Source organism: Coturnix japonica, chromosome 2 (assembly GCF_054131305.1).
Source record: "Coturnix japonica strain WE chromosome 2, WE-NBRP24, whole genome shotgun sequence".
NCBI lineage: Eukaryota > Metazoa > Chordata > Aves > Galliformes > Phasianidae > Coturnix > Coturnix japonica.
In genome coordinates, this window is record NC_140664.1 from 64,972,480 (window position 1) to 64,990,519 (window position 18,040).

Consider the following 18,040-nt stretch of genomic DNA (forward strand, 5'->3'; position numbering starts at 1 on the left):
CTCTCCCAGATCTCATTTAAGGACTGACTACCACTAAGGCAGTTTCTTTTTCTTTGGAGATTGTTCTTGTGTGGAGTTTACTTCAACACTGGTGAGTATTTTCCATTTATTTTCCATTTATCATAAATTATCTTTAGTATGAAACATGTCTTTAACTTCTGTTTGCTTATTGACTGTACATTTGGCAAGGCAGGCCAAACAAACAATGCCTTTTTTGTGGGGTATTTATAAATGGTCTGGGGGAGAGAACATCACCCCCCTAGACAAAATGATTCCTGGGCAGATTCCAGGGCTTATTGGTTCTCCCTGTTATCAGCTGGACGCTATAGTTGAAAAGGGGGATCCCCTGCAGGTTATGGCAAGTACTTCCCCATTCTGCATGGCAGAATATTTTCAAGGATTAAATAAGATATTATGATAACAAAAGAATGGCAGTTACCTGCCTTTACAGTGGAATGTCTACATGTCCACTATTAAATGCCTCAAATCAAGCAGGAATCAGAGCTGACACTTTAGGAAATGTAAATCTGTTATTGAAAGACTGTACTGAAAAGTCAGAGCAAGAATTTAGCATATTAATGGGGAAAAGACCACCATTACATTCCCCAATGGCCCAGGTCCGCAATATTTCAATGGATAACAATGACATCTCTGAAAAAACGGACCTGGTTGAAAAAGAAGATAAAATCACTAAAACAGATTTAGAAGAGCCACCTACAATGGATTCCTTGTAATTCCATCCTATCATAGCCCAAAAAATAAAAAATTTCATGTTAGACCAGCATGGGTGCCTCCTGATCAATGGCCCCCTGCCCAAACATGTTTTCATGTCACTGCCCAACCATACATGGCAATAGAACCGATGGATCTAGTACAACAGAAACCTAGAGAGAGTGTACTGACCTGGCTGTTCTGCTTATGGGATTTAGTGTTACAGTTAGTGGACCTGAAATATCTAAATTAGCTACTGGAACTGCTCACCCTGCCCTTAGGTGAAGATTATATGCTGGTATCCAGTTTCCAGATGGAAACCATTCTATTTTAGATTGTTTAATGGCAGCATGCCATATGGTTTGGCCAAACAAAGAGGACATACCATTACATACAGGGTTGTGGTTCTCCGTGGAGGACCTTCAAAATCAAAATCTGGGAACTGGGTATGAGGGAGGCATCCATGAAGATACCTTTGATAGCCCTGATATGGTCAAATTCTTGGTGGGAAAAAAAAAGTTTAATGATCTCATTAGAGCTGGTGTTCAATTTGCAGAGATTAATTGACAGCCCAACCATGTCTTCCTCCAGCTGTGGAGGCAGCTGAAGGATAATCAAAAATTACAAAATTACCGTAAGAAAAAAAGGACAAGAGTTATAGAAAGAAGGCCAACAATAACATGGGATTTAGAGGACTTTATTATTCCCAATAGAAAGAAGCCACCACAGGTGTCTTGGGCTGCAATGCCTGAGCCACCAGAAGCAAAAGGTTTGGCCTTAGCCCAGCTCATGGTATGACAAGGGATGTCAGTTTCCCTAGGGCCTCCAGATTTGACCAGAGGTCCTGTGTAGAATTAACAATATTCTGGTCCTGGAAAAAATAGTTTTACATTTGGCAAATGCATTCTTCAGTACTCTGATTGCTGAAGAATTGCAAGACCAGTTTTCATTCATGTGGGGAGGCAGGCAGTGGACCTTTCAGGTCCTGCCACAAGGGTATGTACATTCACTGACATACTGTCACAGTCTAGTGGTGTCTGTGAACTGGCTAAATGGGAGAAATGTAATATAGTGATACAAGTTGACATTACTGATGATCTCCTGTTAACATCCATCTCACTGGAGGCAGTAGGATAAGCAGCAGATTTGTTAACCACTTATTTGCAGAAAAGAGGATGGGCTATATATCCTCAGAAGGTGGTCCAGGCCTGTCTGTGAAATTCTTGGGGGTAGTTTGGTCAGGAAAAACCAAAGTACTACCCAGTGCTGTAATAGATACGGTTCAGGCATTTCCAGTCCCTGTGACACCAAAGCAGCTGCAGGAATTTTTAGGTATGCTGAGGTACTGGTGCTCCTTTATACCTCATTTAGCACAGCTGATGAGGCCACTGTACAGACTTATGAAGAATTGACTATCTACATCCAACCAATCTGGGGTAAAGACGTGGTTAGACATATGGAATGTAGTTAAACACAGGATTGTACATGTCTATTATGTCTCTGGTCACCAAACCCTATGGTCACTGGGAAACGAACACGCTGACACACTGGCCCAAGTTTGGTGGATTGCGAACTCACAGTCTGAGATCATTGCCCGTTGGTTACATCAGAAACTATGGCATGCTGGATAAAAGATAATGTGGGCAGTTGCTAAAGCATGAGGGCTGTCCATACAACTATCTGACATTGCCCAGGCATGCGAGACTGCAATGCTTGCTCTGAGACCAAGATCATTGCCCAAAACAACAGCTTATATTGCTAGAGGGTACAGTCCTCTCCAGCAATGGCAGGTTGATTGCATTGGGCCCTCCCTTGGTCTGGGGGGGTGAGATATGCCCTGACCTGCATCAATACTGTAAGTGGGCTACTGCAGGCCTACCTGGTGCCAAAAGCAAATTGGGCGTATACCATCAAGGCACTTACAAAACTGATGTCTCCCTACAGGACACCCCAAGCGATCGATAGCGACCAAGGGACCCGTTTTACTGGTGCAATGATACAGCACTGGGCAGAAGAAGACAACACTGAATGGTGATTACACCTGCCATATAATCCAACTGTGGCAGGCCTCATTGAATGTTACAATGGTATTCTCAAGGCTACCCTGAAGACAGACTCCCAGTCCCTGCAGGGGTGGACAAAGAGACTCTATGAAACCCTGCAGGACATGGATAAAAGACCTCAAGATGGCAAACTGAGTGCCCTGAAAATGCTACAGACAATATGGGCCTCCCTGCTTAGGATCCAAATTACGAGCACTGATAATCAGGTAAGACCCCAGATTGGTAATGAAAATAATCTTTTGTTCTCTGCCCCTGAGAAGTTAGATCTGGGAACCCACAGAATAAAATGGCCTTGGAAGGTGCAGGTAGGACTAAGGTGGTGTGGCCTACTTGCTCCCTGGGGGAGGAGACTTTTGGAGGTGGGAGGCTATCTGGTGGTAGTCCCTCTGGTAATAGGTACGTGGCCTATGGATATTGTAGTCAACACTCCAATCTTTATTGCTAAATGGACCTCCATCATGTCCCTGTGGAAGACCAAGATGCCAGATATAGTTATGCTGCCACAGATATCTGGCCAAAGGATGTGGTATAGGCAGCCAGGGCATTCCCCGGTACAAGCTGAAGTGTTGACCCAGGATAGAAATATGGCCTGTATCTTGCCCTGGAGGGCAGACCTTCCCCTCCTAGTACCTTTGACACATCTGTATTGCTGCCCCTGAGTCTTTGAGACTCCAGGACCACCAGAAAGAACAAAATATCCTCAAAGTATTCCAGTGTTGATGCCATATCATGTGCAATACCTGGTGATGACCTACATGGGACTGACAAAACATAGATGGATGTGCACCTCACGATTACATGCCTCCAGTAATGCCAATCAAGTGCTAGCCCATGGAAGAACATGAACCTTCACCAATCATTGCTCAAACTGTGTCAACATACATAGCGACAGGAAATTGTATAAATGTTATCATGTTATGGATCTCTGTAATAGCAGAAAGCTCACCTAATCATTGGTTCATGCTGTGAAGTAGTGGAGTAATGTGAAACTGTTGATCACAGCCTGAATCTGATTTACCACCTGAGGCAAGCAATGAGTCAGCTGTGGGAGCACAGGTGAAGGTAATTCAGCTGTGCTACCGGAAGGGGTGGAGCTTGACTCCAGCTCTCCCAGATCTCATTTAAGGGCTGACTGCCACTAAGGCAGGATCTCTTTCTCAGGAGATTGCTCCTTTGTGGAGTTTACTGCAAACCTTCAACATCGGTGAGTGTTTTCCATTTATTGCAGATTATCTTTCTATCATGATAATCTTTTGTACATCTGTTTACCTACTGACTGTGTAACTGTGTAACTATACAATTGTATAACTGCACACAACAGAACACATTTTGTTAACTGCTGGTATCATAGTTCCTTCTGAAGAATGTTGTGAAGTAGAAAAAGAGCAACTACCTTCAGAAGACAGAAGGCTTAGTTTCTGCAGAGCATCCAAATTTCAAGTGAAAAAAATGAAGTTGACAGCAGAAATGAGAACTTCTGTGACCAGTTTTCACAGATCTCCCACCATTATATGGCTTTATTATCATCCTGGATATGTTTCAAGTTTTGCTATGGTAGTGGCAAGGCTTATTGATTTAAAATCAGGTGGGGACAGAAGGCCACAACAGTTCAGAGAAACAAAATCAGAATAGTTTCTGGTAACTTTTTTTTTTCTAAAACCAAAGTTTCACTTGCTATTGTTCCTTCCTGTTAGTGTTTTGAAAATCCCCAGGGAATCAGGCAGTTTTCAGAATATCTGGGTACCAGTTGTTCCTGTTCAACTCCTTGGCCAAGCAAGTTTATGAGGAAATCAGATGAGAATATAACGAGCCACTCACAAACCAAGAAGAAATGAAGTTCCATCTTTTACCATTTTCATTAAATATTTGTGTCTCCACAATTTTTTTATTTTTATTTTTTACACTAATCTGGGGAACTGTTAGGACATTGAGAGTCATCTACCACGCACTCCATTCAGAGCAAGAATGGTAGGGATCTACCAGCCATGCTTGCTCTGAAGATATATCAGGTAATTACTAGCCCACTCACTTCTACTTGATAGCCTAAATGTACCACAAAGAATCATTTATTTCTTTTGTTGGTGGTACAAGGAAACACTAAGATTTCAACCAGAGCTCCAGTCCTCAGAATATATAAAAGGCCTCTTCACAGAGGCATGCATAAACAAATATTTGAGTATGACATCTTGATACACATATAGAGGACCTGGTATGTACTTCATGTTTCTAATTTTAACTAGTAGGGCCATAATCTCAAAAATCAGAATGTAATTCCTTCTTCATCAATGATGGGAGGAACAACTCTTTCTGCTATCTGACGTACATGCTCAACCAAAGTTTATGAGCAACTATTCATGATAAACGCTGGCTAGATAATTCTTTTCTGTTTTGAATTACCCTTAGAAAATAAAGCAGTTTTACAGGAAAACATAAGTACTTTATTAAGGGTAAGAGCTGAGAACAGACAAATTCCTGCTTCCAGTTACACAAGCACAGTTAATCATACTTCAGTGACAATGGCTATGCGCAGACTGGTAGAATCAAGTTTCGTCTTCTTGAAGGGCTAATGAAATGAAGTGGAAGGCTTAATTGAAGTGACTCTGTTGCTTTTTGATCCCAGAAGTAATGTCATTCCACATTCCTCTTCACTCCCCACTATCTAGAACCACCTAACGTGTATCCTTGAATCTTTCACATTGCAGCCACCATTCCTCATTACAGTGGAATACATCTTCAGTTAATTGTTTTCAATAAACAAAAAAAAAAAAAAACCCAACCAAACTGAACATGAAATACACAGCAGACAGAGCATCACAAATTACAAACAAAGCTTTCTGCCATAGGATTGTCTTCTTTGCATAGACAGTTTGAACTGTCTGCACACTTTATCACACATATAATATTTTAAATATATTTTATACTAACAGGGATATCAGACATACACTCAAGAGCAACATATATGAAACATTCAAAATGGGGAATTAAGATTTGTTTCCCAGAAAAAATATATACTACACAAATGTTTACATTTAATTAGCATATTAAAAAGCAATTTGAAGACATCTTCAAATTTGAAATTACTATGAGAACAACTCTTCTCTGTGTCCAAGAAGATCATGGAATAGATCACCTTGGAAGCTATGCTAAAGTACATGAAAGACAGAGAAGCCCTCTACCTCCAGCTACAGGAGGCATTGTGATCACAAGTGCTCATCCTACTAAAAGACTTCAACCACCCAGACATCTGCTAGAAAAATGATATGGCAAGCTGTAGGCAATCCAGGAGGCCTATGGAATGAATTGTGAAAAAAATCCTAGTCAAATAACAGACAGCCCCACCAGAGACATGTAATACTGGACCTGTTGCTCGCCAGTGCAAATGAACTGACTGGTGACATCAGGATTAGAGGCTGCTTAGTCTGAAGTGACCATGCTACAGTTGAGCACATGCTGAGAGATAAGAGGTAGGCAAAGAGTAAAATTAGGACACTAAATTTTAGGAACAACTTCCAGCTCTTCAAGGAGTTAGTCAACAAAACATGCTGGGAAACTGTCCTCATGGGCAAAGGTGCAGAGAAGAGACAGTAGATACTAAGGAAGCTGTTCCGCAGGATGCAAAAGCAGTCCGTCTCCAAGTGTAGCAAGTCAGAAATACAAAGCAAGAGACTAGCATGGCTAAAACAGGATCTGCTGACCAAACTGAAGAGAAAGAATAAAATGCACAGGCAGTGGAAACAGGCACAGGTACTGTGGGAAGAGCATAAAGAATGTGCTAGGCTGTGTAGGGTTGGGGTCAGGAAAGCCAAGAACCAGATTGAGCTAAATTTGGCAAGGGATGCCAAGAAGAACAAGAAAGGCTTCTTGCAGGCATTTCTGCCAGAAAAGAAAAATCCAGGAGGGCATACCACCACCCTTTACCCCCAACCTCCAGTGAGTGACACAGGCAAGCACAACAGAGAAGGAGAAAGCTGAGGTACTTTATATTCCTTTTTTTTTTTTTTTTTTTGCCTTGGTCTTCTCTGACAAATGCTTGTCACACAGCCCTCAGACATTTGGTTTGGTTGGAGGGGATTGGGGAGGCAATGTCCCTCCCGCTGTAAGCAAAAGCCACGTTTGTGACAACCTGAGGAACCTGAACACCCACAAGTCTATGGGTCTCTGCAAGATGCATTCCAGAGTCCTGAGGGAATTAGCTGATGTAGTCACAAAACTACTCTCAATTATATTTGAAAAGTCATGGCATTCAGGTGAAGACCCCGGTGACTGGAAAAAAGGCAGCATTACATCATTTTTAAGAAGGGCAGAAAAGATGACCCTAAGAACTACCGACCTCTTAGCCTCACCTCTGTGCTGGGAAAGATCATGGAACAGATCTTCCTTCAAGCTATGCTAAGGCACATAGAAGACCGGGAGGTGACATGGGAGAATGAACACGGCTTCATCTTGGTCAAATCCTGCTTCACCAACCTGGTGGGCTTCCATGGTAGTGTACCTGCATGAGTGACTGAGGGAAGAGCCACTGATGTCATCTCTCTGGGCATTAGTATTGCCTGTGCCACAGCACCTCAACAACATCCTTCTCTCCAAACTGGAGTGATACAAAGTTGATGGGTAGACTGTTCAGTGAATGAAGAACTGATGGCAGGGTTGAGTCCAAAGAGCGGTGGTCAATGGCTCAGTGTCTGGGTGGAGATTAGTGATGAATGGTGTCCCCCAGCAGCCAGTGCTAAGATGTATAATCATTAATATCTTAACCAGTGATGCTGTCAGCAGGGTTGAGTGCACCCTCAGTATGTTTGCTGATGACACGAAGTTGCAGAGTACGGACGACACACCAGAGGGAAAGGATTCCATCCAGAGGGACCTAGACAGGCTTGAGCAGTGGGCCCAGGAAAGCCAAAACAGGTTCAACAAATCCAAATGCAAGGTCCTGCACCTGGATTGAGGCAACATCCACCACCAATATAAGGTGGAGTATGGCCAGCAGGATGAGAGAGGAGACCCTCACTCTCTGCTGTGTGGTGACCAGGTCTCAAATGGTCTACTGTGTCCAGATGCAGAATCCTCAGTACAGGAGAGAAACAAACCTGTTTGTTGGAGTGCTTCCAGAGGTGGGCCACAGAAATGATCCAAGGGATGGAATACCTCTCCTATGAAGACAGGTTGAAAGAGCTGAAGCTATTCGGTCTTGGAGAAGTGATGGCTCCACAGTGACCTGACTTTGAATATCTAAAGGTGAGCTACAGGAAAGAAGGGGAGTGACAAGAGTCTCTAGCAAGGTCTGTTGTGATAGAACAAGAGGAATTAGTTTCAAGGTTAAAGAGGGTAGATTTAGCTTAAATATAAAGTCTTTTACAGTGAGAGTGGTGAGGCATTGGAACAGGTTGCCCAGAGGTGGTGGATGCCCCATCCTTGGAAACTTTTAATGTAAGGCTGGATAAGGCCACGGGCAATCTGATCTAGCAGTGTATGTCTCTGTTCATTGCAGGGGAGTTGGACCAGATGGCCTTCAGAGGTCCCTTCCAACTCAAAAGGATTCTATGATTCTGTACCAGACAACTAACATGGCTTCATCAAGCACAAGTCTTGCAATGGAGGGCAGAGATACTGATGTGATCTACGTGGACTTCAGTAATGCCTTTGACACAGTACCCCATGGCCTGAGAGATGGATGCCATCCAAAGAGATCTAGACAGGCTCAAACAGTGGGTCCAGAAGAACCTCATGCAGTTCAACACATACACAAACAAGGTCTTGCACCTGGGTCACGGTATCCCTGCAATCAGTACAAGCTGGGGGATGAAACAATCAAGCACAGGCCTGCAAAAAGAAACTGGAGGTACTGCTGGATGGTAAGCTGGACATGAGACAGCAATGTGCCCCTGCAGCTCAGAAAGCCAAATGTATCCTTCAAAACAAGCGTAGTCAGCAGGATGAGGGAGGTAATTCTGCTCCTCTTCTCAGCACTTTTGAGACCTCAAGTGGCATAACGCATCCATATGTGGAGTCCTCAGTAAAGGAGAGGCACAGACTTGTTGAAGCACATCCAGAGGATTACAGAAATGATACAAGGGATGGAATACTTCCCCCCATGAGGACAGGCTGTGAGAGCTGGGGCTGTTCATCCTGAAAAAGAAAAGGCTCTGGGGAGACCTGAGTGCGGCCTTTCAATATACAAAGGGGGACTAAAGAAAAGAAGAAAGCAGACTCCTTAGCAAGGTTTGTTGTGATAGGACGTGGAAGAATGGTTGCAAACTAAAAGAAAGGAGATTTAGATTGGATATAAGAAATATGTTTTTTTATGATAAGAGTTGTGAAGCATGAAGTCAAACACCTGTGTACAGATATCTTGAAAGCATATTTCTGAAAAAATTGCCATACATAAAGGAAAGGACAGATGATTGAGAGTTTCTCAACCCTTGCCATGCTTGATTTTTCATAAGCTCTCACTGCTGCTAGGAAAATGAAGCACAGTTGGAGTTTCAATGTGAAAGGACAGAAGAACTGTCATACAGAATTATTTAATGCAGTTACCATAATGAAGTGTAGAAGCTATAAGATCATCTAGTCCAACCATCCTCCCTCCACCTTACCTAAAGAAAACCCCTACACCATATCTCCTAGCTCCCTATCCAGACACTTCTTGAACACTGCCAGTTATGGCGACTCCACCACTTCCCTGGGCAGGCTATTCCAGTGCCTGACCACACTCTGAGAAAAGAAGTTCCTTCATACGTCCAGCCTAAACCTCTTCTGATACAACTTGAGTCCATGTAACAGAATTCCACCAGTCTGCCTTGTTAGCTCTCCCACTGATCCTTACCCACAGAGATTCAACCTGATCAGTCTCAGCCCCAAGCTCAACAACATCAAAGCACTCTCTAACATAGAAAGTCACACCATCACCCCTCCTTCCTCACCTATCCCTTCTGAAGAGCTTATAGCCATCCCGTGCAGCACCCCAGTTGTGGGAATGATCCCACCATGTTTCCATAATCGCAGCTAAGTCATAGTTTGCCTATTGCACAATGGCTTCCAGCTACCCCCATTTATTGCCCATGCTGCACACCTTGGTGTAGATGCACTTCAGCCAAGACCCTTGCCCTCACCCCCCAGTCTAGTCATCGTTTCCTCAGGCTCATAGGCTCTAGCACGCCTAGATTTATACCCTCTCTTTCTCATATGTAGTTTAAAGCCCTCTCAATGAGCCCTGCCAGCTCCTGGGCTAAGATCTGCTTCCCTCTTTGACACAGATGAGATCCATCAGCAGCCATCAGGCCAAGTGCTGAGTAAACTGCCCCATGGTCAAAAAAGCCAAGTTCCTGTGGGGGCACCAGCCTGTAAGCCAGTCACATATTTATGAGATAGGTTTTCTGCTCCTCTCAGTAATTGCCTCTGCCAATGAAAGGATAGAGGAAAATATGGCCTATACTCCCTCTTCATCCATTAACTGCCCCAGTCCCCTGAAGTCCTTTCTGATAGTCCTGAGGCTTCTCTCAGTGACTTCACTGCCAGCCTGAGCTGTCAATAAAGAATCACGTTGGTCAAGCAGGACCTGCATTTTGTGCATGAATCCATGCCTGGTTAGACCTGGTCCCTGACTGTCTTGCATACACACTGTAAGATTATCTGCTCCATAACCTTGCCCAATAAAAGGTCAGGCCTATAGCTCCCCAGATCATCCTTCCAACCCTTCTTGGAGATAGGTGTCACACTGGCAAGTCTCCAGTCAACTAGGACCTCCCTGTTTGACAGTGACTGTTGAAAAATGACAAAAAGTGGTTTGACACACACTTCCACCAGATCCCTCAGCAGCCTCAGGTGGATCCTCTCTGGCCCAGTAGTCTCATGACAGTCTAGATGAAACAGCATTTTTTCTCTTGAATTCTGGAGAGTTTATTCTGTTCCTTATCTCTGTCTTCCAGCTTAGAGGGGTGAGTACCTGTTAGGATATCTGATCTACTATTAAAGATCAAAGTAAAGAAGGCACTCAAGACCTCATTCTTTTCCTCACCTCTTGGTGGCAATGTTCCCCACCACATCCAGTAAAATATAGTGTTGTGATTTTGTGATTTCTGTTGTCAGTATTCCAAATCAGAACAGAATCAGATTACACAAAAATCAGACTGTATATCTGAAAGCACTGTCCAAACACTCCTTGAACTCTGGCACTTGGGGTCATGATCACTGCCCTGGGAAGCTTGTTCCTGGGCCCAATCGCTCCCTGGTGAAGAACCATTTCCTAACACTCAAACAGCCCCTCTCCAATGCAGCTCTATGCCATTCCCTTGGGTCCTGTCATCATCAACAGAGAGCTGAGATCACACTACTCTCCACTCCCCTTGTGAGGAGCTGTAGGCCACCATGATGTATACCCTCAGTACCCTCTTCTCTGGGCTGAACAAACCAAGGGACCTCTGCCCCGCATTTAACATCAATGCTTTACTTGCTGAGGGCTATGTTTATACAAAGAAGGAGAGAAGAAAGGAAGTACATGGGACAGAAACATTCTGAGTAGAATCACAGAATCACAGAATTACAGAATCACAGAATTACCTGGGTTGGAAGGGACCTCAAGGATCATGTAGTTCCAACCCCCCTGCCTAGCAGGGCCACCAAACATACACCTTTACTTGATCAGGTTGCCCAGGGCCCCGTCCAACCTGGTCTTGAACACCTCCAAGGACGGGGCATCCACAACCTCACTGGGCAGCCTGTTCCAGGACCTAACCACCCTTCTAGTAAAGAACTTTCCCCTAACATCCAACCTAAATCTTCCCTCCTTCAACTTAAAACCATTTCCCCTAGTCCTGCTATTATCAGCCCTTTCGAAGAGTTTACTCCCCTCCTGGGAGTAAGTTCCCTTCAGGTACTGAAAGGCCGCAATGAGGTCACCCCGCAACCTTCTCTTCTCCAGGCTGAACAAACCCAACTCCCTCAGCCTGTCCTCATAGGGGAGGTGCTCCAGCCCCCTGATCATCTTTGTGGCCCTCCTCTGGACCCTTTCCAAAATCTCCATATCTTTTTTGTACTGAGGGCTCCACACCTGGACACAGTACTCCAGATGGGGCCTCACAAGAGCAGAGTAGAGAGGGACGATCACCTCCCTATCCCTGCTGACCACCCCTCTCCTGATGGAGCCCAGGATCCCATTTGCTTTCCAGGCTGCCAGAGCGCACTGCTGGCTCATGTTAAGTTTCTCATCTATCAGGACCCCTAGGTCTTTTTCAGCCGAGCTGCTCTCAAGGACAACTCCTCCCAGCCTGTACAGGTGCCTGGGGTTCTTCCGGCCCAAGTGCAAAACCTTGCAGAAACAGACATATCGACTTCAGTCAATATTCTGTTTTCTGACATTATGTCATGTAAAAGACAATCTTATCCAACTACAAAACCTCTGATGATTCCCTGGAGTGTGCTCCACCTGCCTCACATAATGACTGTCCTCTTCTCACTCTTGATTATCCTCATTTTTTTACAGATTGGAATTTTCAGTGAATTAGGAAATAAAGTACAGGAATTATTCAGTGGAAAAAAAGGTTAAGCTCACATTATGCCACTTCCCACTAAAGTCCTCACTGCTGTAGTCATTAGACAACCAAAGTCATATTTTGAAGATTATAAAAATCAGTGAAAGCTGACTCTAGGACAGGTATTAAGTATTGGTCGGCCACAGTCAATGGGTCATAGACAACAGCACTATGCTTAGATGGAGGCTGGTGACAAGTGGTGTTTCCCAAGAGTCCATCATGGGGCCAGCGCTCTTTAACATCTTTTTCAGTGACACAGACAGTGGGACTGAGTGCATCCTCAGCAAGTTTGATGATGACTCCAAGCTGACTGGTGCAGCTGATAATACACAAGGAAGAAATGTCATCCAAAGTTATCTAGGCAAGCTTGAGAAATGGACCCACATGAGACTAATGAGGTTTAACAAGGCCAAGCACAACGTACTACAACTGGCTGGGGCAATTACAGATATATATACAGACCAAGAGAACAACTCAGTGAAAGCAGCCTTGCCGAGAAGGACTTAGGGGTTTCTAGGGGATGAACCATGAGCATATGCTTGGCATGAACCATCAGCATATGCTTGCATCTCAGAAAGCCAAAAGTATCCCGAGCATTGTCAAAACTGGCCAGAGAGATGCCTGACCACCTCTACTGTGCCCTCATGAGATTCCACCCAGAGTACAGCATCCAGGCCTGGAACCCTCACCACAGGAAAGACATAGAGCTGTTGGAGCGGGTCCAGAGGAGAGCCAAAAGGATGAACACAGTGATGGAATACCCCTCCTGTGAAGAAAGACTGAGAGAGCCTGGAGAAGGTTCTGGGAAGACTGAACTACAGCCTTCCAGTACCTAAAGGGAACTCATAAACAAGAGGGAGACTTGATTTTTTGCACAGCCTGGTAGTGAGAGGACAAGTAGGAATGGTTTTAAATTAAACTAGAGAAGATTTAGAATAAAATGCTAAGAAGAAATTCTTTGATCCGAGGGTTGTGAGACACTGGGACTGGCTGCCTGGGGAAGCTGCAGAGACCTCATCCCTGCAGGCATTCAAGGACAAGTTGGAAGAGGCCCTGAGCAGCCTGACAGAGTGGGTGGCAACCCTGTCCACGGCAGTGGGGGTAGACTAAATGTTCTTTAAGGTCTCTTCCATCCCAACCTGTTCTATGATTCTGTAACTTAACTCTAGGTATCTTGTATTTTCTGAACAAAAGAATTGTAAAAACAGAAACTTTGGCATCCATTCAATACCTTCTCTCCCATTTTTACTTACAACAATGTCAGGGTTGCACATACAGATCCAGGTGCGATATTGTGAATCCCAACATTGGGTTTATGTGGGAATGCTTTGGTAGAGGTGGCATGGCATCACTGGGAAGTGTCCAGAAGGTGACCAAGTTAAATAAGAGCCAGTTCCAGCCAGCTCCTAAAGGAACCTGCTTCTGGCTAGAGCTGAGCCAGGAGCAAGGCTGGTAGTGCCTCCGAGAAAGCAGATTTAAGAAAGGGAAATACTGCTGTGCAGCATCAGCTGGGAAACAGCAGGGAGAGAACGTGGGAGAAACAAGTCCTGCAGACGCCATCTCTTTCCATAAGAGCTGCCAGAGTGTAACAGACAGTGGCAGACAGCTACCTCCTCACATCAGCAAAGCACCATTTGGTTCAAGCTAATTAGCTCCCTTTCCTCCCTTCTAAACACTCTTGAGCAGTTGCCAAAGGATTTTATTTGCTGTCAAGACAAAATTACTCACCTTCCCCATCAGAGCTCATATTTTCATAGGAGTCCCAGCGTATCAGTGGGTCTGAGGTATTGTGATCAATTACCACTCCATGATCATTCTGAAGGTGTTCACATCCTAAAAAATTAACATCTGTTTGAGACAAAAATCATCTTTGAAATTATATATACAATACTGTTAAAACTTTGCTCCCACAACTACAATACCATCTACTTAAATCTAAGAAACAGCAACAGAGGAAGAAAGGTTACATATACCAACTAAAAAACCTTTATTTATATTTAATAGAAGAAGGAACAAGCACAGAATTTTGTCCCAAAGTTCTTGTTTATGATGGAACTGATAACTCATATCCGCTCCTGAACACAATGCAGATGGTCCACATAGCTCTACACAGACACCATGAAACAAGTAGTTTGTAAGAATGACTCATAGAAGAGCTTGAGTTAGAAGAGACTTCAAAGTTCACTAAGTTCCATCTCCCCTGCCACAGGCAGGGCTACCAACTACTAGATCAAGCACTAGATCAAGTTGCTCAGGGCACCAACCAGCCTGTTCTTCAACGCCTCCTCCTGTTCCAGCACCTCAACACACACTCAGTAAAAAACTTTCCCTTGATGTCTAACCTACATATTTCGTATTTCAGTTTAAAACCATCTCCACTTGTCCTACCACTATCTACCCATTCAAAAAGTTGGCTTCCCTCCTGTTTATAATCTCCCTTTTAACACTGAAAGGATGAAATGATGTACCCCCAGAGCCTTCTCCAGACTGAACAAGCCAAGCTGCCTCAGCCTGTCTTCATACATGAGGTGCTGCAGCCTTCTGATAATCTTTGTGGCCCTCCTCTGAATCTGTATCAAAAGTTCCACATTCTTCCTGTGTTGGGGGCCCCAGTTCTTCTTCCAGTCTGTTTACATATTTGCCCCGACTCAACTGCAACACCTTGCACTTGGCTTTGTTGAAGCTCATCAGGTTTACATGGTCCCACCTTTCAAGTTTGTCCAGGTCCCTTTGGCTGGCATTCCATTCTTCTGCTATACACCAACTGCACCACACAGCTTGGTGTTACCTGCAAATTTGCTGAGGTTGCATTGAACCCCATCATCCATGTCCCTGAGGGACACCATTCCTGGATGACACAGAAGTCACTGACCACAGCCATCTGGCTGCAATCTTCCAACCACTTCCTTATCCACCAAATAACCTACAACCTTCAAACCTACACCTCTAATTTAGAGATAAGAATATGGTGCAGGACAACATAAAAAAACCCTGCAGAAGTCCAAGCGGATGACCTCAGTTACCCTCTCTTTGTCCACTGATGTCATCACTCCATCATAGAAGGTTACCAGATTTGTCAGGCATGATTTGCCCTAGGTGAAGACATGTTAACTGTCTCCAGGGATTCCTCTGCTTATCCCTCATGTGCCTTAACATTTCTTCCAGGAGCATCTGGAGCTCCATAATCTTCCCAGGGGAACTCTACTTCAGCCTGGGGATAAGATGATTTTGGGGTGACCTAACAGCAGCACCCAAACGCTACTGAGGAAACAGAGCCAGGTGGATGCAAGGTGGGAGGATAAGAAGGAACAGACATAAATTGAATCCAGGGAAGTTTAGAGTTCCTTTATCTTTATAATAAAAAATAATTTCACTCTGAGGGCAGACAGACATTGGAACAATCTGCACAGAGGCCATGAAGTCTCTGTCCTTGGAGGCTTTCAATACTTGGCCGGACAAATCCCACAGCAATCTCTCCTGATTTCACAGATGACCCAGGATTCAGCAGGAGATGGACCAGAGATATCTTGCATTTAGACATACAGATATTTTCAAATGTGAAACAGGCATTTGCAGAAATTATAAACAAACATTTCAAGGTGAACTCTTCATCCTAGACACTTCACCCCCTAGACAGCAATTAAAAACAGATTTCCAATTATTTTACATCAACTTGGAGGCTGCTAAAAAACACTGATCTGATTTGCCCTCAAAGGAGAATTGAAAAAATCTTGATACTTTTTCAAACATGTCAACTGGTCATTCTTGAAGCATTTACCATCCAAAAATGTTCAGCTCAGGCTATGTAAGTTTATTTATAAAGACATTTTTCTTAAATAGCTTTCCAAAAAGCTAACATCTTCATGTTCAGCTGGACAGAATACAACTTCTTACTGGCTTCTACCACAAGTTTTTAAGAGACCAAAATAATGAAGAAAAAAAAAAAAATGAAAACATGCAGTTCACAAGATTAAGTATGAAACAAACAGTTCAGAACACTTCCAGTTTTAATACTTTCAGTTCAGTTTTAATTCAGAGTCTGTACTTTCTGGGACATCACAAAATGTGTAAAAACAGATCCATTAGAACAAATAATCTGTAATATTAAGCATAATCTTAAATTCTTGTTGCAGGCAGTAATTACCTATGATCTTAAACCTATTAAAATAGAATATATTCTGGAGATATAAAGAATACCTCCAACAAAACTATAACTACCTTTCCTTATGCTAAATCAAGAGAGTCAAAACTTCACCACTTCAACAAATACAATCAGTTATAACATCCAAAAAGGTTATAGGAAGGACCACTGCTGTCATATACGCTGTGCCAAGCTATATATACCAGTCATGATTTATACAGACATAAGAAATATTTTCTACTGGTCATTAACAACTGCTGGTAGACTCTTAAAACTATGTCTGTTGACTCCTATGTAGTGTCTCCATTAAATTATTCACATTTAAACCAATCAATATATTATATATTTCAATATTAAAGTTGAATTTCAGACCTTCTACAAGAGAGGAAAAAGTAATTTTGGGTGTTCTATAAGTATATTTTTCAACGCAGTTTATTTCCAAGATTTTTTTCCTTTTACATACTCACCTTGAATTTTCTCTGGAGATCCTGAAAACACTAACTCCACTTTGCCATTATCAGGGAAACGGTCATCTGAAAATAAAGGTTAATACTTCAACAAGCTATTCCAAATTTCCAGATCAGAATTCTCCGTGGCTACTAATACACATACCCTTGTCACACTTCCCTTCTTACTTGAAATCTAGTGATTTGCTTCTAAAAAAGCCACATGCACATTCTTTTCCCTACCTTCTCCAGGAAAGACTATGTGTCAGCTGTAGCTTTCTTTACTTCTAAGAATAGTCAACAACAGAAAAGATGAACAGTTCCCAAACTTCCCCTTAAAAAGATGCGGGTGTCTGTGTCTGTTAAAGGAATATATTCTCAGGATAAAACTGAAATAGTTCTGTATATTTACAAAATTACTATACTTGTCCATAAAGCTTTCTTATAAGCACATGTGGCAGGAAAACATATTTGGTTTTAGCTTGTTAGTAACATAGGGTAGCAAAGTTGCAACCCTTCATATAAAACAAAATCAAACTAATCTTTTGGAAAATACAAAAACTTACTTGAAACATTTTCAAATATTTCAAAAAACTTTTCTTCACTCAGAAGCATAAACTAAGAGCACCACATTCAAACTCGCCAGGTCACAAAATCAGCGTCAGACTTTCTGACTGTTCTCTTCACAAAAAACACAATTGCTTATTAATACTGCAATGGTGTCTAATGGACTCACTGTTTTAAACATGTTTGTTGTTATTAAAAACATGCAAGAGTTTAAGTTAAGGAATTATTTTGACAGCTTAACAAACACAAAGAACTTCCGTTCTCATTGGGGTTTTGACTGCTTTACAGTGCTACGAGTTAAACTGAAACAAAGTAATGTCCCTCCCCCTAAATAAAGGTATAGGAAAAAAAGAATATCAAAAACAGATCTCGAAGTGCACAGACACACATATGCACTTCTTCCACATACTTATCCAAGCAATCACAGAAGGCAAGTACCTTTATTGGCACTGTCTAAGTCCTCTTTACCAAACACCAACCCATATCCTTGAATAGCTCCAGTATGAAACTGAAGGCGAAATATCACATCACGAGTAGCTGATCGGTATTTTTTATGATAGCATTTCAGCTAGAAAGAGAAAGAAA

The 18,040-nt window shown here is 42.9% G+C and overlaps 1 protein-coding gene across 38 annotated transcripts in view; it reads right to left on the reverse strand.

Annotated features, from left to right (window-relative positions):
* The window catches only part of TNS3 (tensin 3), a 176,420-nt gene that overhangs the window by 49,358 nt on the left and 109,022 nt on the right, over positions 1-18,040 (reverse strand). For all 38 annotated transcript variants that reach the window (XR_014943503.1, XM_085540051.1, XM_085540028.1 and 35 more), the window contains 3 exons: positions 17,894-18,023; positions 16,910-16,975; positions 14,030-14,134 (listed from right to left, as the gene is read on the reverse strand). Coding sequence is in view for 37 of the 38 variants with exons in the window: in XM_085540051.1 (XP_085396177.1) it covers positions 14,030-14,134; positions 16,910-16,975; positions 17,894-18,023 (301 nt within the window). In the remaining variant the exon portion in view is untranslated. The remainder of the gene's footprint in view (positions 1-14,029; positions 14,135-16,909; positions 16,976-17,893; positions 18,024-18,040) is intronic.